The sequence below is a fragment of the Paraphaeosphaeria sporulosa genome (assembly GCF_001642045.1).
Source record: "Paraphaeosphaeria sporulosa strain AP3s5-JAC2a unplaced genomic scaffold CC84scaffold_11, whole genome shotgun sequence".
NCBI classification, from domain to species: Eukaryota; Fungi; Ascomycota; class Dothideomycetes; order Pleosporales; family Didymosphaeriaceae; genus Paraphaeosphaeria; species Paraphaeosphaeria sporulosa.
Window position 1 is genome coordinate 1,322,726 of NW_017253370.1, and position 14,664 is coordinate 1,337,389.

At 54.9% G+C, this 14,664-nt stretch overlaps 6 protein-coding genes across 6 annotated transcripts; 2 read left to right on the forward strand and 4 right to left on the reverse strand.

Moving 5' to 3' along the window:
* Positions 1–284: 284 nt before the first annotated feature.
* On the reverse strand, positions 285–1,774 carry CC84DRAFT_1101434 (uncharacterized protein; the record flags this gene model as incomplete). The annotated part of the gene is made up of 3 exons (XM_018174914.1): positions 285–539; positions 599–1,417; positions 1,661–1,774. The coding sequence occupies 3 exons, from the start codon at positions 1,772–1,774 to the stop codon at positions 285–287; spliced, it is 1,188 nt and encodes a 395-aa protein (XP_018031619.1).
* A 602-nt stretch (positions 1,775–2,376) lies between these two features.
* Positions 2,377–5,861, forward strand: CC84DRAFT_280989 (uncharacterized protein). The gene is made up of 5 exons (XM_018185757.1): positions 2,377–2,632; positions 2,680–3,485; positions 3,533–3,861; positions 3,909–4,386; positions 4,437–5,861. Exons 1-5 carry the CDS (start codon positions 2,511–2,513, stop codon positions 5,720–5,722), a joined length of 3,021 nt encoding a protein of 1,006 aa, XP_018031620.1. The 5' UTR covers positions 2,377–2,510; the 3' UTR covers positions 5,723–5,861.
* A 1,007-nt stretch (positions 5,862–6,868) lies between these two features.
* Positions 6,869–7,390, reverse strand: CC84DRAFT_1180294 (uncharacterized protein; the record flags this gene model as incomplete). Its single annotated transcript, XM_018180465.1, has 1 exon — positions 6,869–7,390. The coding sequence occupies one exon, from the start codon at positions 7,388–7,390 to the stop codon at positions 6,869–6,871; it is 522 nt and encodes a 173-aa protein (XP_018031621.1).
* Positions 7,391–7,632: 242 nt separating this feature from the next.
* Positions 7,633–9,799, forward strand: CC84DRAFT_280793 (general amino acid permease-like protein AGP2). Its single transcript, XM_018185755.1, has 2 exons — positions 7,633–8,386; positions 8,478–9,799. The coding sequence occupies exons 1-2, from the start codon at positions 7,875–7,877 to the stop codon at positions 9,664–9,666; spliced, it is 1,701 nt and encodes a 566-aa protein (XP_018031622.1). The 5' UTR covers positions 7,633–7,874; the 3' UTR covers positions 9,667–9,799.
* A 2,137-nt stretch (positions 9,800–11,936) lies between these two features.
* Positions 11,937–12,686, reverse strand: CC84DRAFT_1221777 (uncharacterized protein; the record flags this gene model as incomplete). Its single annotated transcript, XM_018183301.1, has 1 exon — positions 11,937–12,686. One exon carries the CDS (start codon positions 12,684–12,686, stop codon positions 11,937–11,939), a length of 750 nt encoding a protein of 249 aa, XP_018031623.1.
* On the reverse strand, positions 12,600–14,604 carry CC84DRAFT_280817 (uncharacterized protein). Its single transcript, XM_018185756.1, has 2 exons — positions 14,372–14,604; positions 12,600–14,310 (listed from the first exon to the last, which is right to left on the reverse strand). The coding sequence occupies exons 1-2, from the start codon at positions 14,449–14,451 to the stop codon at positions 12,771–12,773; spliced, it is 1,620 nt and encodes a 539-aa protein (XP_018031624.1). The 5' UTR covers positions 14,452–14,604; the 3' UTR covers positions 12,600–12,770.
* Positions 14,605–14,664: the final 60 nt, after the last annotated feature.

The window sequence follows — 14,664 nt, forward strand, 5'->3', positions numbered from 1 at the left end:
AGCCATGGCGCAATGCGCCCAGGGCTGTGTTGCATCACATCGCCGCGTCGCCGGTATCAGCATAGAGGAACCAGTGCTGTCGCAATAAGCACGGGCTGCACCACACGTCAAGCCAGGCAGTCTCGCTACCAAATGCTATGCATATGATACGTGAGCACTGGACTCTTACTTGTCTGGCGCAGTCGTCGTAATTGGTGGTAGCTTACGATTCCGGCTAGGAGTTTCTGAAGCACTCATAGAGAGATCTGCGCGATTCGAACGCAAATTTGGTGGTTTCCAAGCCGTCACCGTTCTCCAGCGCTGGCTTTGACAATCTCAAGAGGCCAGTCTAGGTAGGCCAGAAGCTCTGGCGTTGCGACCAAAAGCTTTTGGGCTGCGAGGACGATTCGAAGAGGCCATTCGGCAATCCACCAAGCCAGTCGGCATTCTGTGAGAAGGACTGCAAAGTGGGCGAGTACCAGTGCTGTGATAGGGTCATGCGTCGATATAAGGTGCAGGAACTCTTCGGACAAATGTGACGACCAACTAAATGCGATTGCCTACATGATACGGGATATGTTAGTGAACAAAGCCATAGCACCGTTTGGAGTGTTCGTACCAGACGGTCATTCTCAGGAGGGCACTGCCGGGTTTTGAGAAAGTGAGTATGTAGGTCATCAATGGCCAGCGTATAAAAATCGTGGGCCGAGGTTCTCTTGGTCTCTGCAAGCTTCTTCAGCCTGAGAACCTCGGGCACTTTGCCCTCAAACGTGATTCCAGGGCCCTGTTCGACGATCTTGCTCATCATCTTGCTGTTCATGATCTGGGTTACATGCGGCTGTATGACAAGCGCAACTCCCTGCACCAATCTAAAACAATGATGCAACGCGCCTATAGGATCCTCAGGTGCTTCCAGTTGCGCCGAAGCAAGGTTATAGGTTACTATGACCATAGACAACAGGAACATTGCCATAGCCGTCTCCTCTGATGGGTGCTCCAGATTCTTTCTGTAGGTCTCAAGGGCACTACTGATATGGGTGTCTGCCTGGAGCAGCAGACTCTGTCGGTCGGCTTGGGGATCGCAGGATGTCTTGTGAATTGCTGCCAAAGCAAGTATGCCTCGAAGGAGGAATGGAAAATCAAAAGCAACTTCGACGCAGTCAATTTGCCAGGCAGGCCAACGCGCAGGGTCCGCGTTCATGTCTTGATACGACTTCGTAGACCAGTGATGCAAAAGCCTCAAATCGGCGATACTCATCGGAGATCCGAAGGACGAAACAGGGACATCCGGACCTACAGAAAGCGTGCGTTCTGCTGTCGCAACCGCATGGCTTTCTGGAGGCGTCGGGTACTTGGTTGAGAATCGCTCGCGACTGGGCCAGGTGCAGTGAATATCCAATCGAACACAATTGCCACATCTGGGATGTTCCTCGTTGCACTGACTATGATTAGCTGTCGCATGCACATGTGCTTGGTTACTATATGAATCATGCGCAAGAGCGAGACGCGTGGCCAACGGCAATATGGCAAAGGGCCATTTTTCGATGATCACAGCTTGCGGGCTATCACCACAGGGTGTGCGATCCTCGACAAGTTTCCAGTGTGCAATAAAAATACCACTAATACAAAACTGGCGACGTGTGCAGGTAGCTTTTCAAGGTGCACAGGTTGATGGGCTTACCTTGGTGTGTCTCTGCTTGCACTGGAAACAGCCGTTACGGCTTTTTCTATGCGTCTTCCTCTTCGCCGCTCTTTGCTGCTCCGGCGTTTCCGCCTCATCAATCGGCGTCGACATCGTCCTGACTGATGGCTGCTGGCGTAGACGTCGTTGCGAAAGAATATCGCGGGTAATCCGCGGGAGCTAGGAGAAGCTCAGTGTGTGACATAATCAGCGTTAGCCAATGAAAGCGAAGCGCTAGATTGAAGTGGCCGAAGCCCCGAATTGCATTGAACTCATCATGGCATGCGTCGCAATTGACATTTGCGATACATGCTTCAACAGCTCACGTGCACGGTCATCTACCGGGACGCGGTAAGTACCTACGCGGTTGAAATTCCTCGTCTTGTGCAGCTTGCTCTCATCCAGTTCACCACTCAGAGCAAGATGAATACGATGGAAACGCTGGGAACGACGAAAACGAGCACATACGATATTGCGGCAGTCTACCTGGTCGCGCGTGCGCTTTCCCCAGATGCGGGGAAGAACCCTTACACAAATAAGGAAGTTTTCCAGGCGCTACCCTGCGCCATCCGACTGTTTTGAGCTGGCTGTTGTGTCTTCGGCGCAACAATCGCCGAGAATTAGACGGTACCTGGGGTTTCTTCACCGGCTTTTCCGCTCACAGCTGGGCACTAGCACCGGCAACTCCATGCTCGTGCTGGGTTTGACTTCACGACGAATCATGATTACGCCTCTCGTAGTTTAGTTGAGCCGGCCATCCAGCCCCGCATACAAGCTGTATAAGAAGGGGCGATGAGTCGCATGAGGGCCCGACATTCGTGGCTCGCCTGGGTCTTCCAGCAGAACAAGCATGGCCCCAACAAGCTTGATATTTCTTATCCTTGCCTCGTCGGTGTGTCGTGCAGTATCTAGGCAGTTCAGCAATGACTTCAATGATCCGCCGATACGATACCGCCCAAAGTTTAGATATTGGTGAGGCGTACTCCAACCATGTACAAGATGAACAGCTAATGGTCCAGGCTGCCCGATGCCAGCGTCCCGTCCAATGCTGTAGCTAACGACATTCGCGCGGCGAAAGCGGCTGGAGCTGGTGGCCTTGAATTACTACCTTTCTACCTTTACGGTCAAGGAGAAGAAAGCTATAGACGGAATGGTGCGGAGGTCGTGCCTGATCTCCCCGATTGGTCCAAGTATGGTTTTGGTACAGATGCTTTTGTGGACTTATTCAAGGACTCGCTGCAAGCTGCTCAGGATGCCGGCATCTTGCTCGATTACGCACTCAGTCCTAACCAGGGACAAGGAATTCCGTCCGAACCTGCCACGCCTGGATTGGCTGTTGAGCTGCTCATGGGTCAAGACACTATTGCTCCCCACGGGAGTTTCAATGCTTCTATCCCTCAAGCCCAGCAGCCATCCTCATATATATTGAGCGGTCTATCGTTCATGCATCCATTAGAGCAATTTGGAACTCCAAACCTAATTGCTGTCATTGCATATTCTACTGAGAATAGCGTCAGCAACGGAACAGTGCATCTTGTGCAAAATTCCTTCATTGATCTTAGCTCGCTTATCACAGAAAACAACACCTTGCGTTGGACTCCGCCGGATCGCAGTAAATTCTGGAGGGTTTTCTCTTTCTGGGAGGCCTACACGAATCAAAGATCATGTGATGGCGGTCCTAACGCGACTACCTCTTTGGGCAATGGATCTTGGACTGTCGACCATTTCAGTGGGAATGGTGCTTCCCGGGTGACCGACTTTTGGGACCAGCATCTCCTCTCTGATCCCAAGGTAGCCGAACTGCTCCGTAACGTTGGAAATTACGGTAAACCGATTGGGTGATACTTTATTTCGCATGCTAACTTTGACCAGCTTGGGAAGATAGTATGGAAATGCTCGCTGCTCTGTATTGGACTCCAGGGCTCGTAGATCGTTTCAAGAACACCAGTGGCTTCGACTTGCTTCCATATTTACCCTTACTGTTCAGCATTTCCAATTCGTGGAACGGACTATTGCCGGCCTACAATGAGACTTTCGTATTCGGCAACTCCACGGACAGCGGTGAAAGCCGTTATCAACTTGAGTATCGGAAAGCACTGAATGATGGATACCAAGAGTACCTCGAGCACTTCCAGAAATGGTCACATTCTATTGGCAATCAATTTTCCACCCAACCAGCGTACAATTTGCCATTGCAAGCTGTAAGTCCTCACACTGCCAAGATTATACAATGACTGACTGTAAGCAGCTCAGTGATATTCCTCTTGTGGACGCTCCAGAAGGCGAATCCCTTGGATTTCAGGAACTTACAGATGTGTATCGCCAATTCGCTGGCCCTGCTCATCTTGCCAACAGACAAGTTATATCAACTGAACTCGGTGCAGTAAACACACCGCCGTACTGGCTCACTGTTCCCGACCTTCTTCAAAAGATCAAGCGTTCCTTAGCCGGAGGCTTCACGATGAACGTTATCCATGGTTTCCCGACTCTTGCTCCATATGCCAATACAACCTGGCCAGGATACACTCCGTTCATATATCAATTTACGGACATGTGGAATCCAATGCAACCAGCTTGGCAACATTTAAAAGATTCTCTTGACTTCGTAGGCCGAAACCAGTGGGTATTACAGCAAGGGCAGCCCAAAGTGGATCTTGCGTTGTATGCATTCGCTACACCCTGGACGATCATCAGCAGATACAACTCGGACAATCTTCGAGAATTGGGTTCGCACTCTATATTATTTTGTTTCCAGCCAATTCACTCACGATATTAGGTTACACGTACGACTATCTCGGACCGGACAACATTGTCTCCACGGATGCCTTCGTTAGGGCCGACAAGCTTGGTGTACCTGAGTACAAAGCCATGATTTTCAACAACCAAACAGTTGCCACTACGGAAGCAGTAGAAGCTCTGACCAAGTTCGCGGCACAAGGTCTCAAAATTATATTTATAGGCGCGCCTCCGAATCAGTCATACCCCGTCGATGCAGCTAGCCAAAAGACCTTCAACTCTGCGATGGCGCGTCTGCTGTCGGGACCTAATATCCACCACACAGACAATATCGACCAGCTACCGGCCTTGCTCAGGGAGGCTGACATCAATCCGCGAGTGGAACTAAACTGCACGCCCGGCGCCGTCTCCACCGTATACCGCTCGTCCGACGGTGTCGATTATATATACTTCTTTAACGACCAAGACGAGTCGCCACGCTGTGGAGCCACCGTGGAAGCGGCAGGTGTAGTACCTTTTGTCTACAACGGATATACAGGTACCCAGTCACCGCTATTGCAATACACAACATCCGACACTCATATTTCGTTGGCGCCGACACTGAAAGCAAACGAGACTCTTATAATCGCGCTGCATCGCAACGTTCCGCAGCCAGCGTGTACAATGGTCCAATCGAGCCCCTACATCCGTTCCGTGAACGCTTTAGAAGGAAATTTGCACGCCATCGTCACGCACAGTCCCTACGTCCTGGCTACCTCAACTGGCAAGACAAAGCAGTTCGACACATCGCTTCCGCAGACCATCAACCTTACCACTTGGAACCTTACCGTGGAAGACTGGCACTCTGCACCCGACCGTTTCGCCATCGAGAACGAAATCACGAATCACACCTTTTCCAACATATCACTTGTCCCATGGAGCCAGATAAGTGCAGCTTTGCAGCCTGTCTCCGGCATAGGCTGTTACACCACGACGTTTGCAGCTCCCTCTGAAGCCGACTTCTCCGCACTAGTCGGCTATCTCAGCCTACCGCTTATCCAACACACTGCGCGCGTGTTCCTGGACGGTGAGTGGCTTGGCCCCATCGATACCGCCAATCCCATTGTGCCGCTGCACGGCCTTGAGAAGGACAGGCAGTACGAGTTGAGGGTCGATGTGTCAACGACGCTGTTCAATCGGGTGAAAGCGGAGGCGGATCAGGTGTGGATGGTGGGACAGGTGGCGAGCCATCAGAATGAAAAGTATGGCAGTGCACCATACGAAGAGTATGGGCTGGTGGGTGGTGTGTCGATAGAATGGGGGTATAGCGTGGAAGTAGAATGCTGAAATACGCGGGCGATGCCAACGAGGATCCATTCAAAACCGTATTGTGGATACGAGTGATTGTTCGAATGACCTATACATGGTGGTGGTAACTCGCCGCTCACACGAATTTGCGTGCACCTGATACACAACGCGCAGGCCAAAAACATTCCGCAACCCACATGTTCCACTACGCCCATAAGCTTATCGGGCCCTAGAGATCCTGTTCCCTTTGACCATTGAGCGTACAGCCCATGTAGGCTCAACGTACACATACGTCAGAGCATGGTCGAGAGAGCGGCTATAGAATACACCACATCTCTCCGGTTGTTGTTGAGTTTTTTTTTTTGGCGCAATCGAAGTCAAGATCAGCAGCCCTCACGTAGGCAATCAGGAAACAGTCTAGGCATGGGAAGCTCTTGCTCGGGTGTTTAGACTGAGAAAGGAAGCAATCCGTCTCCCAGAGTGGAGCAGAAATGCCATTACGGCTGGCAATCATGGATGTCGAGAAATTGGTGGGGACTATTCGGAATGCTCGGAGTGCCACAGGGTCTGGGACACGCATCGTCACCGGCGCGCAATGAGGGCGCAGCCACGTGCTTTCCGCGTTTCTGGTAGGTACGAGTCGCGCCTGTCTTGGCCGGAAGTCAGGCCACGAATACTTTATTCCGACCTGATGTATTTCTGTGTCTTTACTCCTCTTCCTCTTCGTCTAATTGCACTCGCGCTCAAGGCCGGATCTGACACTCTCTCTCTCAGCTATAGATTCCCCGGGTAGCCAGGCAACAAAGAAACGCCCAGCGCAAGCAAGCCTGGAAACACGCAGGCGGAAGAGCTTAGAAGCACGCGGGGAAACGGCGCACCTAGCGCGACCATGCCTGGTCGGGGAAAAAAGAAGCCTGCACGAGGGTCTGCACAGGAATGCACTTTCCAGCGCGGCGCGCTCCCGTCGGCTTTGCCTCGAGCTCTCTCAAGACGCCTTCTACCCCCCTGACAGATATCCATCTGAGGCGCTATCTAGAGCACGCGCGTCGCCGCCATAGGCTGCAGAAAAAGGAAAAGAAAAGTCGCGCAGAGGCGACCCTCTGCGCTCCTCTCATCTAGCGGAGAGGGGGTAGCCAAGCCTGGTCGAGTTCACACGCTCCACGGGCGAAGATTGGACGAGGAAGGCTAACCACAGCAGACCCGCTGAGATGGCCCAACAATCGGAGCTGGGGTAGCCGCATCTGTGCTGGACAAAATACGAAATGACGCAGTGCTGGATCCGGACTGCAAGATGTCACCGCCGTGGCGAAGGCTGCAAACAGCGTCCGGCTTCCTGGGACGATGTATGCTCAGCGGCCGTTCTGGAGGAGTGACCGAAGACGTCGGCAGCGCGCGCTCGCACCCAACAGGCGATGTTAATTGCATGGCGAGGTCTTGCGGGTGGCAGCCGCCGCGGAGGCGGCTCTGTGCCCTGGCGCGTTTGTCGAGCCACTCCAGGCGGGCTGCTGCGACAAACGCGCCGTATGCTTTTACCCCAAGTGGAGCACACTTGCGGGCAAGTGCGCGCTGCAGCGTACCAGCGGCGGAGGCCGACAGCGGATTACGCGCGGTGAACTGCGATGGCTCTCGTCGCTGGTGCGGCCGCGCAGCCGGTCGCAGGTTCTTGGCCAGACGATGGCGGTTAGCGCGCCCAAACAAGGCATGCATTTCTCCGCTGATTGGGGGCAGCGGGCTGGTGACGAGGGGCCAGGGACCGTGAAATCTCAGCTGCGGGACATCCTTCCAAGCTTCACTTTGCCAGGCCGCCTGCCCAGCCGCCTAGTCCGATCCGAGCACTAGCCGCGCCCCGAGGCTCACCCAAGCTCCCACCCTCCACGGTGCCCCAGAACATCGATGCCGCTCCCTCGGTGTGCATATAAAGCCCGCCTGCTGCCCTCACCCGCACCGAATTGGCAAGGTTCCACCGGTCGTTCGTTCTTCCGGCCATTTTTTCCACGTCCGCTGTGCTGACCAGCTGGACTCGTTGTACATATATCGACTTGCGCACGTGAGGCTCGCAGTCGACCCTACGTCACCTGATCCCAGAGCGACTCTACTCCCAAGCAACAATCCACAGTCCAACGCGACAATCCAAAGCGACAACCCCCAAGAGCGACTGCCACGCCCCTGACGCGACAACTCCCTTGCGACAATGGACATCGACGAATCCAGGAAGTATGACGGCTACGTCAACAACTCCCCAAAGGGCACAGAACCGGGCGAGAAGGTCTACGACGATGTGCAACATGGTGAGCTTCGCGACAACTCAGACGAGCTACAACGTCACCTTGGTAACCGCCAAATTCAATTGATCGCCATTGGAGGTTCCATTGGCACGGCTCTCTTCGTCAGTATTGGAGGTGCCCTTAACAAAGCGGGCCCTGCTTCGTTGTTCATGGCGTACACCTTCTACTCGCTCGTCATGGCCATGGTCAACAATTCCATCGCCGAGATGTCCACGTACATGCCGGTGAGCGGTGGCTTTGTCAGACTCGCTGGTCACTGGGTGGATGAAGCTTTGGGCTTCACAGCTGGTTGGAATTTCTTCCTCTACGAAGCATTGCTTATCCCCTTTGAGATCACCGCCCTGCACACTGTGCTTGGTTTTTGGAGGGACGACATTCCCATTTGGGGTGTGGCCATCGCTGTAATCGTTCTTTACGGGTAAGACATCATCCTTGTGCTCTTGTGTCGCGATTCTGGATTTCTACCAACTTCGAGTCACCCATGTAACGTCGAGGCTGACCTTGTACAGAGCTTGCAATGTTCTAGCTGTCCAGGCATACGGTGAGGCCGAATTCTGGCTGTCCGGTGGCAAGGTCATCTTAATCATCATGCTCTACTGCTTCACCTTTATCACAATGGTGGGCGGCAACCCCAGGAACGATGCCTACGGTTTCCGCTATTGGAACAAGCCTGGAGCAATGCACGCATATCTTGCAGAGGGTACTAAGGGTGAATTCGAAGGCTTTTTGGCTGCTCTGTGGGCTGCTTCCTTCTGCATTGTGGGCCCCGAGTACATCTCCATGGTTGCTGGAGAAGCGAAACGCCCGCGAACCTACATCAAAAACGCGTACAAGACTGTCTACTGGCGATACGGCATCTTTTTCATCGTCGGAGCCCTATGCACTGGCATCGTCGTCCCGTACAACGACCCGCAGCTGGACGCTGTCAACAACGGTGGTGAAGGCGCCGGAACGGCAGCCGCTTCTCCCTATGTCATCGCCATGAGGAACCTGGGCATTTCAGTGCTTCCAGACTTGACAAACGCTCTCCTTGTTACCAGCATCTTCTCCGCAGGCAACACATACACATATGCCGCCAGCCGAAGCTTGTACTCTCTCTCTGTGCAAGGCCACGCCCCGAGGTTCCTGCGTAAGTGCACCAAGCAAGGTGTACCGATCTGGTGCTTCGCCATCACTATGTGCTTCCCATTCCTGTCCTTCTTGGCAGTCTCGAGCGCTAGTAACGAGGTGCTGACATGGCTTGTCGGTCTGCTCACAGCGAGTGGCCTCATCGACTTCATCATCATGATGATCACCTACATCGCTTTCTACAAGGCCACAGTCGCTCAGGGTATCGATCGGAGGACTCTCCCGTACCGCGGCTATTTCCAGCCTTACCAGACTTATTTTGCTCTGGCCTTCGAGGTGATTGTTGTCTTCGTCAGCGGCTATCGCGTCTTCCTGCCGGGCAACTTCACTTACGATGTCTTCTTTACGACCTACACTATGGTCGGTGTTGCGCCCTGCCTTTACGTATTCTGGAAGCTGTTCAAGAAGACCAAGATTATTCCTTCTAAGGAGGTTGACTTGGTTTGGGACGCACCTCTTATCGATGCCTACGAGGCGTCGTTCATCTCGCCTCCTACCGGCTTCTGGACAGAGATGATACAACTCGTTGGCTTCCGCCGTGGTGTCAGGGACGATGTCCGCAATGTTTGAGTATGATCTACGGATCTGGCGGTTGGGTTTGATTTGAATGGTTATCCCACCAACAACAATACATGGTTCATGGCCGGCCATTCCAGCGTTCACTGGAGGCTATATGACACATGAAAATATACCCAATTTCTTACGCCGATATTTCTCGCCGCAGCAAATCAAGGAACTTACATGGGAAGATTCACAACCTGTCTAACCATTCTTTAGTGATTGCCTTTGCGACCACCAGACGTCTTAACAGTCCGAGACAATCCCAGCGCAACAAATGTTCTCACTACGACCGCACGCCCGTTCTATCCCAATGCAACAAGTTGAAGTGCGGTGGAGCATCACCTTTCCAACGCAACCAATATCTACCCAAGTAACAAACAATACTTTTTTCAATGCACATTCACGACCACTAGGCCGCTTGACACTGCTCATTGGCACGGGCACCAAGCTTCGGAAATCGGCAAGACGAGCACTCCAAGACGGCACGAGAGGCCTGCAACCGCACAGACTTTCGCGCCACCATGCAACCTTGTTATTGCTTTTGCCGGCTGCCATGCAGGTGTGTCGCGTGCCTTGTGCCGGCGTTTTCCGACGCGTTCCTTCAAGATGGAGAGATTGAGCGCGTTCATCATGACCTGCACGCACTAGAGAACTCTGGCTTGCGGAATTGCGATCCGAACTGTTCACTTCACGACACAATGGCCAGAGCCGGAGGGAACGAACGAGTGCCGGGCTGGGCTGACGTAGCGTGCATCTGGCCCGCGCGGCGTACCCGTGCGCTTGCAAGATACCATTACGAATAAGTGGACGCCCCAAGCTTGGACGGTGACTTGTCGCGTGATAAGAGCGAGGATTCAGACCGGAAAACGATCGATTAGGTTATTCGAACGATTGTGGCAATATGCAGAAGGGAAAGCGAGGATGAGAACAAGCCTGGGGGGGGTTGTTGCGACAGGGTAGTCGCGCTGCATTGCTGACATGCCCAAGCAGCATTGGCCGTGTCTTGGACTATGGGAGGCCTCAAGGCTTTGAGATGTTATCGACGACCTGCGATTCGCAGCAGCCCATGGAATCGGACAACGCAGGTTGCCACATGCCGCAGCTTGGCGCATTCACGAAGCTAAGGATGGCTGAGCACCGGTCAATCGCGTCACAATCTTAATCTTCACGCCTCTTGAACAGAACACATATGGGAAGACCACGACAAAGTTTGCCAAAAAGGACCACCATTTCCAGGGCTCAGCCAGGCGACCCTGAATGCGCCTTGGAAATAGCATCCGCGCCTCCCCGCGTGCCGTCGCGCTGGCTTCCCCAGACTTGCGGCTGCAACAGGTCTCCACTAGATTCCCCCAGACGCCGCCAGTGGCTTCGGTAATATCGCGGTCGTTTGACGGAGCAAACCAAGAGTTCCACGAAATCTGCATCTAGTAGCGCATCATGTGAAGACTTGCCCTGTCTCCAGATACGATGCATCGTCGATCAGGCACGAGAGCTGAACACGGTCAAGGAAAAAGGATAATATTGCGAAATGGGGAAGTGTGATACGTTATCAGCGTGGGAATAGACCTGCGGAGAACGGTCCACAGTAGGCCGTGTGCCATGATAGAACTAAGATCGCCCGTTGCCAGGTAGAAAGCCGAGGGAAGGACGACAATCGGACGAAGTAAGGGTCAGGGTCGGAGGGAACTTGTGATTACATCAGGACTTGGTGAGAAGCATTGGGGTTATGAGTGGGGATATTGCAGTCAAATCAGGTCATAGGATCCGAGACGATGTGGATAGGTCGACGCCATGGCAAATTGCATGAGCGTTCTTTCACATTGCTACGCACTCTGTCCGTTGTAGGGGTTATACCTCGACGGTCGCCTTACGCCACAAGACGACACATGCGGTGCATCCGTGCAAGCTACTTGCCTTTATCAATTGCCTGCTCCAAGTCGTGACTGTGTCTGATTGCCATGCTAGCAGCGTACAAGCTACGTTTCATCTATAGCGCGTTGATCCCTTTCCTTCCAGACGGTTTCGCTTCCGACGTTGATCCACCTCGTAGTTGTGAGCATGTCACCAGGCGTACCCCTGCTGTTGTCGTAATGCGCGGTGCAACGAAGCGCAAAACACGTCGGCGCAGGACGGCCATGGCAAGTACGTCTCCCTCGGACGTCTCAGCAGTACAGGCCTGGTATGGCAAACCGACGCCCGGTGGATAAACGTTGCGATGGTTGCGGCGGCTTGGCGACGCAAAGGATGAATGTAAACTGTTGATGGCATTGGAGCGGCGGTCATCCGTGAGGCGTGGAGGCGTGGCCGTATGCCTGCCCCGGAACAACGAGAGGAGACGCCATGCGCGTTGCGAGCGCATATGCAAACCCCACGAGCGCGACGACAAGATACCCCGGCACCACGACGCGCCCCAGCACGCGACTCCACTTGCCCCGTCTCCCCCTCTCCCCACCCCCAGCGATCACTCTCAGGCTCAGCGCAACCAGCACCGCATGCCACGCCGCCAGCAGGCCTGTCCCGACGCCCACCCTCCACCAACCCACCTCGTCCAGCGACGTGCGCGCGCGCCGCCCGACGACCTCGTATGTAGTGTCCAGCGCTCGCACGAAGTGCTGGATGCAGGCAGGCACGAGGAAGAGGGCGAGCGAGAGGAGGGCGACTTCGAGGGCGCGCATGGCGAGGCGTTGGGCGAGGGGGGTGGCGGCGGCGGTGCGGGCGCGGCGCCAGCGGGAGGGGAGGTCGGAAAGGAGCGCGGGCGAGCGTGGTTGTGACGGCGGGTGCGCGGTGGGTGTTGGGTAGGACGGCGAGGGCGGAGCAAAGGCGCGGCGCTGGCGGCTGGGGGGGAGGGCCATGGCAAGGGGCCGTGGTGTGGCCGATGCGACGGACTGGCTCCTGCGTGGCGTGTTGCGGTGGTGCGTTCCCCGCAGAGTGAGGTTGGGAGGAGAGGGTCGTGTCGGTGACGCGTGTGTCTTTGGCTTGGGGTTAAGCTTCGCGACAGGCCCGCTTCGCCTGCGGCTCACCATCGCCATGCTTGCTTAACGGTGCAACATTGGACTAGCACACCTTTCCCACTCACAAGTTCTGTCTGAGCCATGTCCACGGGTAATGGTCTGTCACGTTATGAGCTCGGATTCTGAATCACGTGCACCGAGGCCTCCGTCCGCGCCTTCGAACGAGGCCCACAGTGCCTCGACCGATTTTTGAAGCTGCGGAGACTTGGTATCCATGCTCAACAGGCCTTCTGCACTCCCAAGCTCGTCATAGAACAGCATCTCTAGCGACTGACTCCGCGCCGCTGTGAGTGCAGCTTCGCCCCGCGGCCCGAAGCGCAGCACTCGCGCCCTCCTCAGCTTCGACACCAAAGACGACATGTGCGACGCTTCCCAGAGTCCCTCTCTTCTCTGCACCGACCGAAGCAGCTCAAACGCCCGCCTGCTTACGTCTTGGTCGGCGCATTTGAGTGCCATCGCGAAGAGCGGCGCGATGACGCCCATCTCCGAAGTCACCACCCGCTGCGTCGGCTCTGATATCGAAGACGCGGGGCTCGACGCTATGCTCTGCTCGCGGTCGAGCACGTCTTCTATCAGGCGCAGCATCTCTGCGGCGCGCGGGTTGGGCGAGGCGCCCCAAACGTCCATGTCAGCGGGGAGGATGGCGTCGAGGAGCATGCGGGCTATATGCCAGTGTACGACGAGGATCTGATGGCCGTATGCTGTTTGGGTGCGTTCACTGTGTTGCTCCTTGAACAAGTCAAAAGAAACCTTCCACTGCAGGAGCGTTTCTTGGAGGTGCAGTTTCTCTCGCAAAATTGACTCTGGGATGTCTTCTGAGGGACTGAACTTGTAGTTCAAGTTATCGCAGAGCAGGCGCCACCCGCGACCGATCGCTTTGACCAGGGCACGATGTGCGTCGCTGAGGCGTTGGAACGACCGCACATTGCTCCCTTCCTCTCCATCTACGTGCCAGGGGAATGGCCGATGGGGAATCGGCTGGTCGTAGAAGAGCGTGGTCTGTAGGTCTAGCCGCTCAAACTCGAGCGATATCCCAGCGAGGTCGTCCGTCTGTTCCGCACCCTGGCTCCGCCAGTACGACAGCATGTTGAGTCCGCCCTGAAGATGGTGCGTCGCAGCCTCGTTGTGACCCAGCGTCGCCTCGAAGCAGTAGAACAGCACTGAGCAGATGAGCGCGGTTCTTGTAGCCTCGGCGTCGGACGTTTTCATCCGCCGCTGCAGCATGCGAAGCGCTTTTCCATACTGCATGAGCGTATCGTTGCGTGCTATGCCGCTCCGCGTCAACGCACCAGTCGTGTAGTCGAGATGCAGTGAGCTCAGTGACACCAGTGCCTGCCGCACAGCAGCCTCCTGGTGGCTCTGCTCGAACACAGTCCGCGTCCAGAAATCCAGATTCAGGAAGCCAGCCAACTCCCGCGACCCTTGCACGCAAAAGTAGTGTAGCAGCTGGCGATCTTTCTGCGACCCAGGGACCTGAAACGGAATCGAATACCGCGTTATTGCCAGCGTGGGAGGAGAGGATGTAAGCGTCACAGCCGAGGAGCCGGGATCGGGTTGGGCCACGAAACCATCGCAGGTCCACCCCGCCTGTGTGCATTTGAGGCACGCTGGTTTCGTCTCATCGCATTTGATGCGTCTCTTGCTGTTGGACTGTTAGACGGTCGTGGCGGGATAAGCGAAGCACGTGACGGCAATAGACGTACCGACAGGTAAGGCAGCCAGTGCGCGATCGGGGAGTGCTGGACCTAGTTCTCTTCGCTTTACCACCCTCAGATGCTGTCATCACAGTCAATGCGGAAGTATTATATGGAGGGAAGGGTTGCCAGATATTCAAACATTAGAGATACTCGCGAGGTTATGTGAAGGGAAGTAGAGGAATTCAGGGACCTCCGTGGGCACTAAGCCCGGTTGGGTGACGCGGCTTACAGTGGCGGAGCTCGTGGTTGCAAAGCTGGGTGTATTCCATCCAGAGTGCTACGCGTAATGTGCTTCACCG

Excerpts from the sequence above, each read along its gene's own strand:
- CC84DRAFT_280989 (XM_018185757.1), top strand. The coding sequence starts at position 2,511 with ATGGCCCCAACAAGCTTGATATTTCTTATCCTTGCCTCGTCGGTGTGT. Across the intron at positions 3,486-3,532 it reads CCGTAACGTTGGAAATTACG|CTTGGGAAGATAGTATGGAA; the intron begins GTAAACCGATTG and ends AACTTTGACCAG. Across the intron at positions 3,862-3,908 it reads ACAATTTGCCATTGCAAGCT|CTCAGTGATATTCCTCTTGT; the intron begins GTAAGTCCTCAC and ends GACTGTAAGCAG.
- CC84DRAFT_280793 (XM_018185755.1), top strand. The coding sequence starts at position 7,875 with ATGGACATCGACGAATCCAGGAAGTATGACGGCTACGTCAACAACTCC. Across the intron at positions 8,387-8,477 it reads GCTGTAATCGTTCTTTACGG|AGCTTGCAATGTTCTAGCTG; the intron begins GTAAGACATCAT and ends GACCTTGTACAG.
- CC84DRAFT_280817 (XM_018185756.1), bottom strand. The coding sequence starts at position 14,451 with ATGACAGCATCTGAGGGTGGTAAAGCGAAGAGAACTAGGTCCAGCACT. Across the intron at positions 14,311-14,371 it reads ACTGGCTGCCTTACCTGTCG|CAAGAGACGCATCAAATGCG; the intron begins GTACGTCTATTG and ends ACAGTCCAACAG.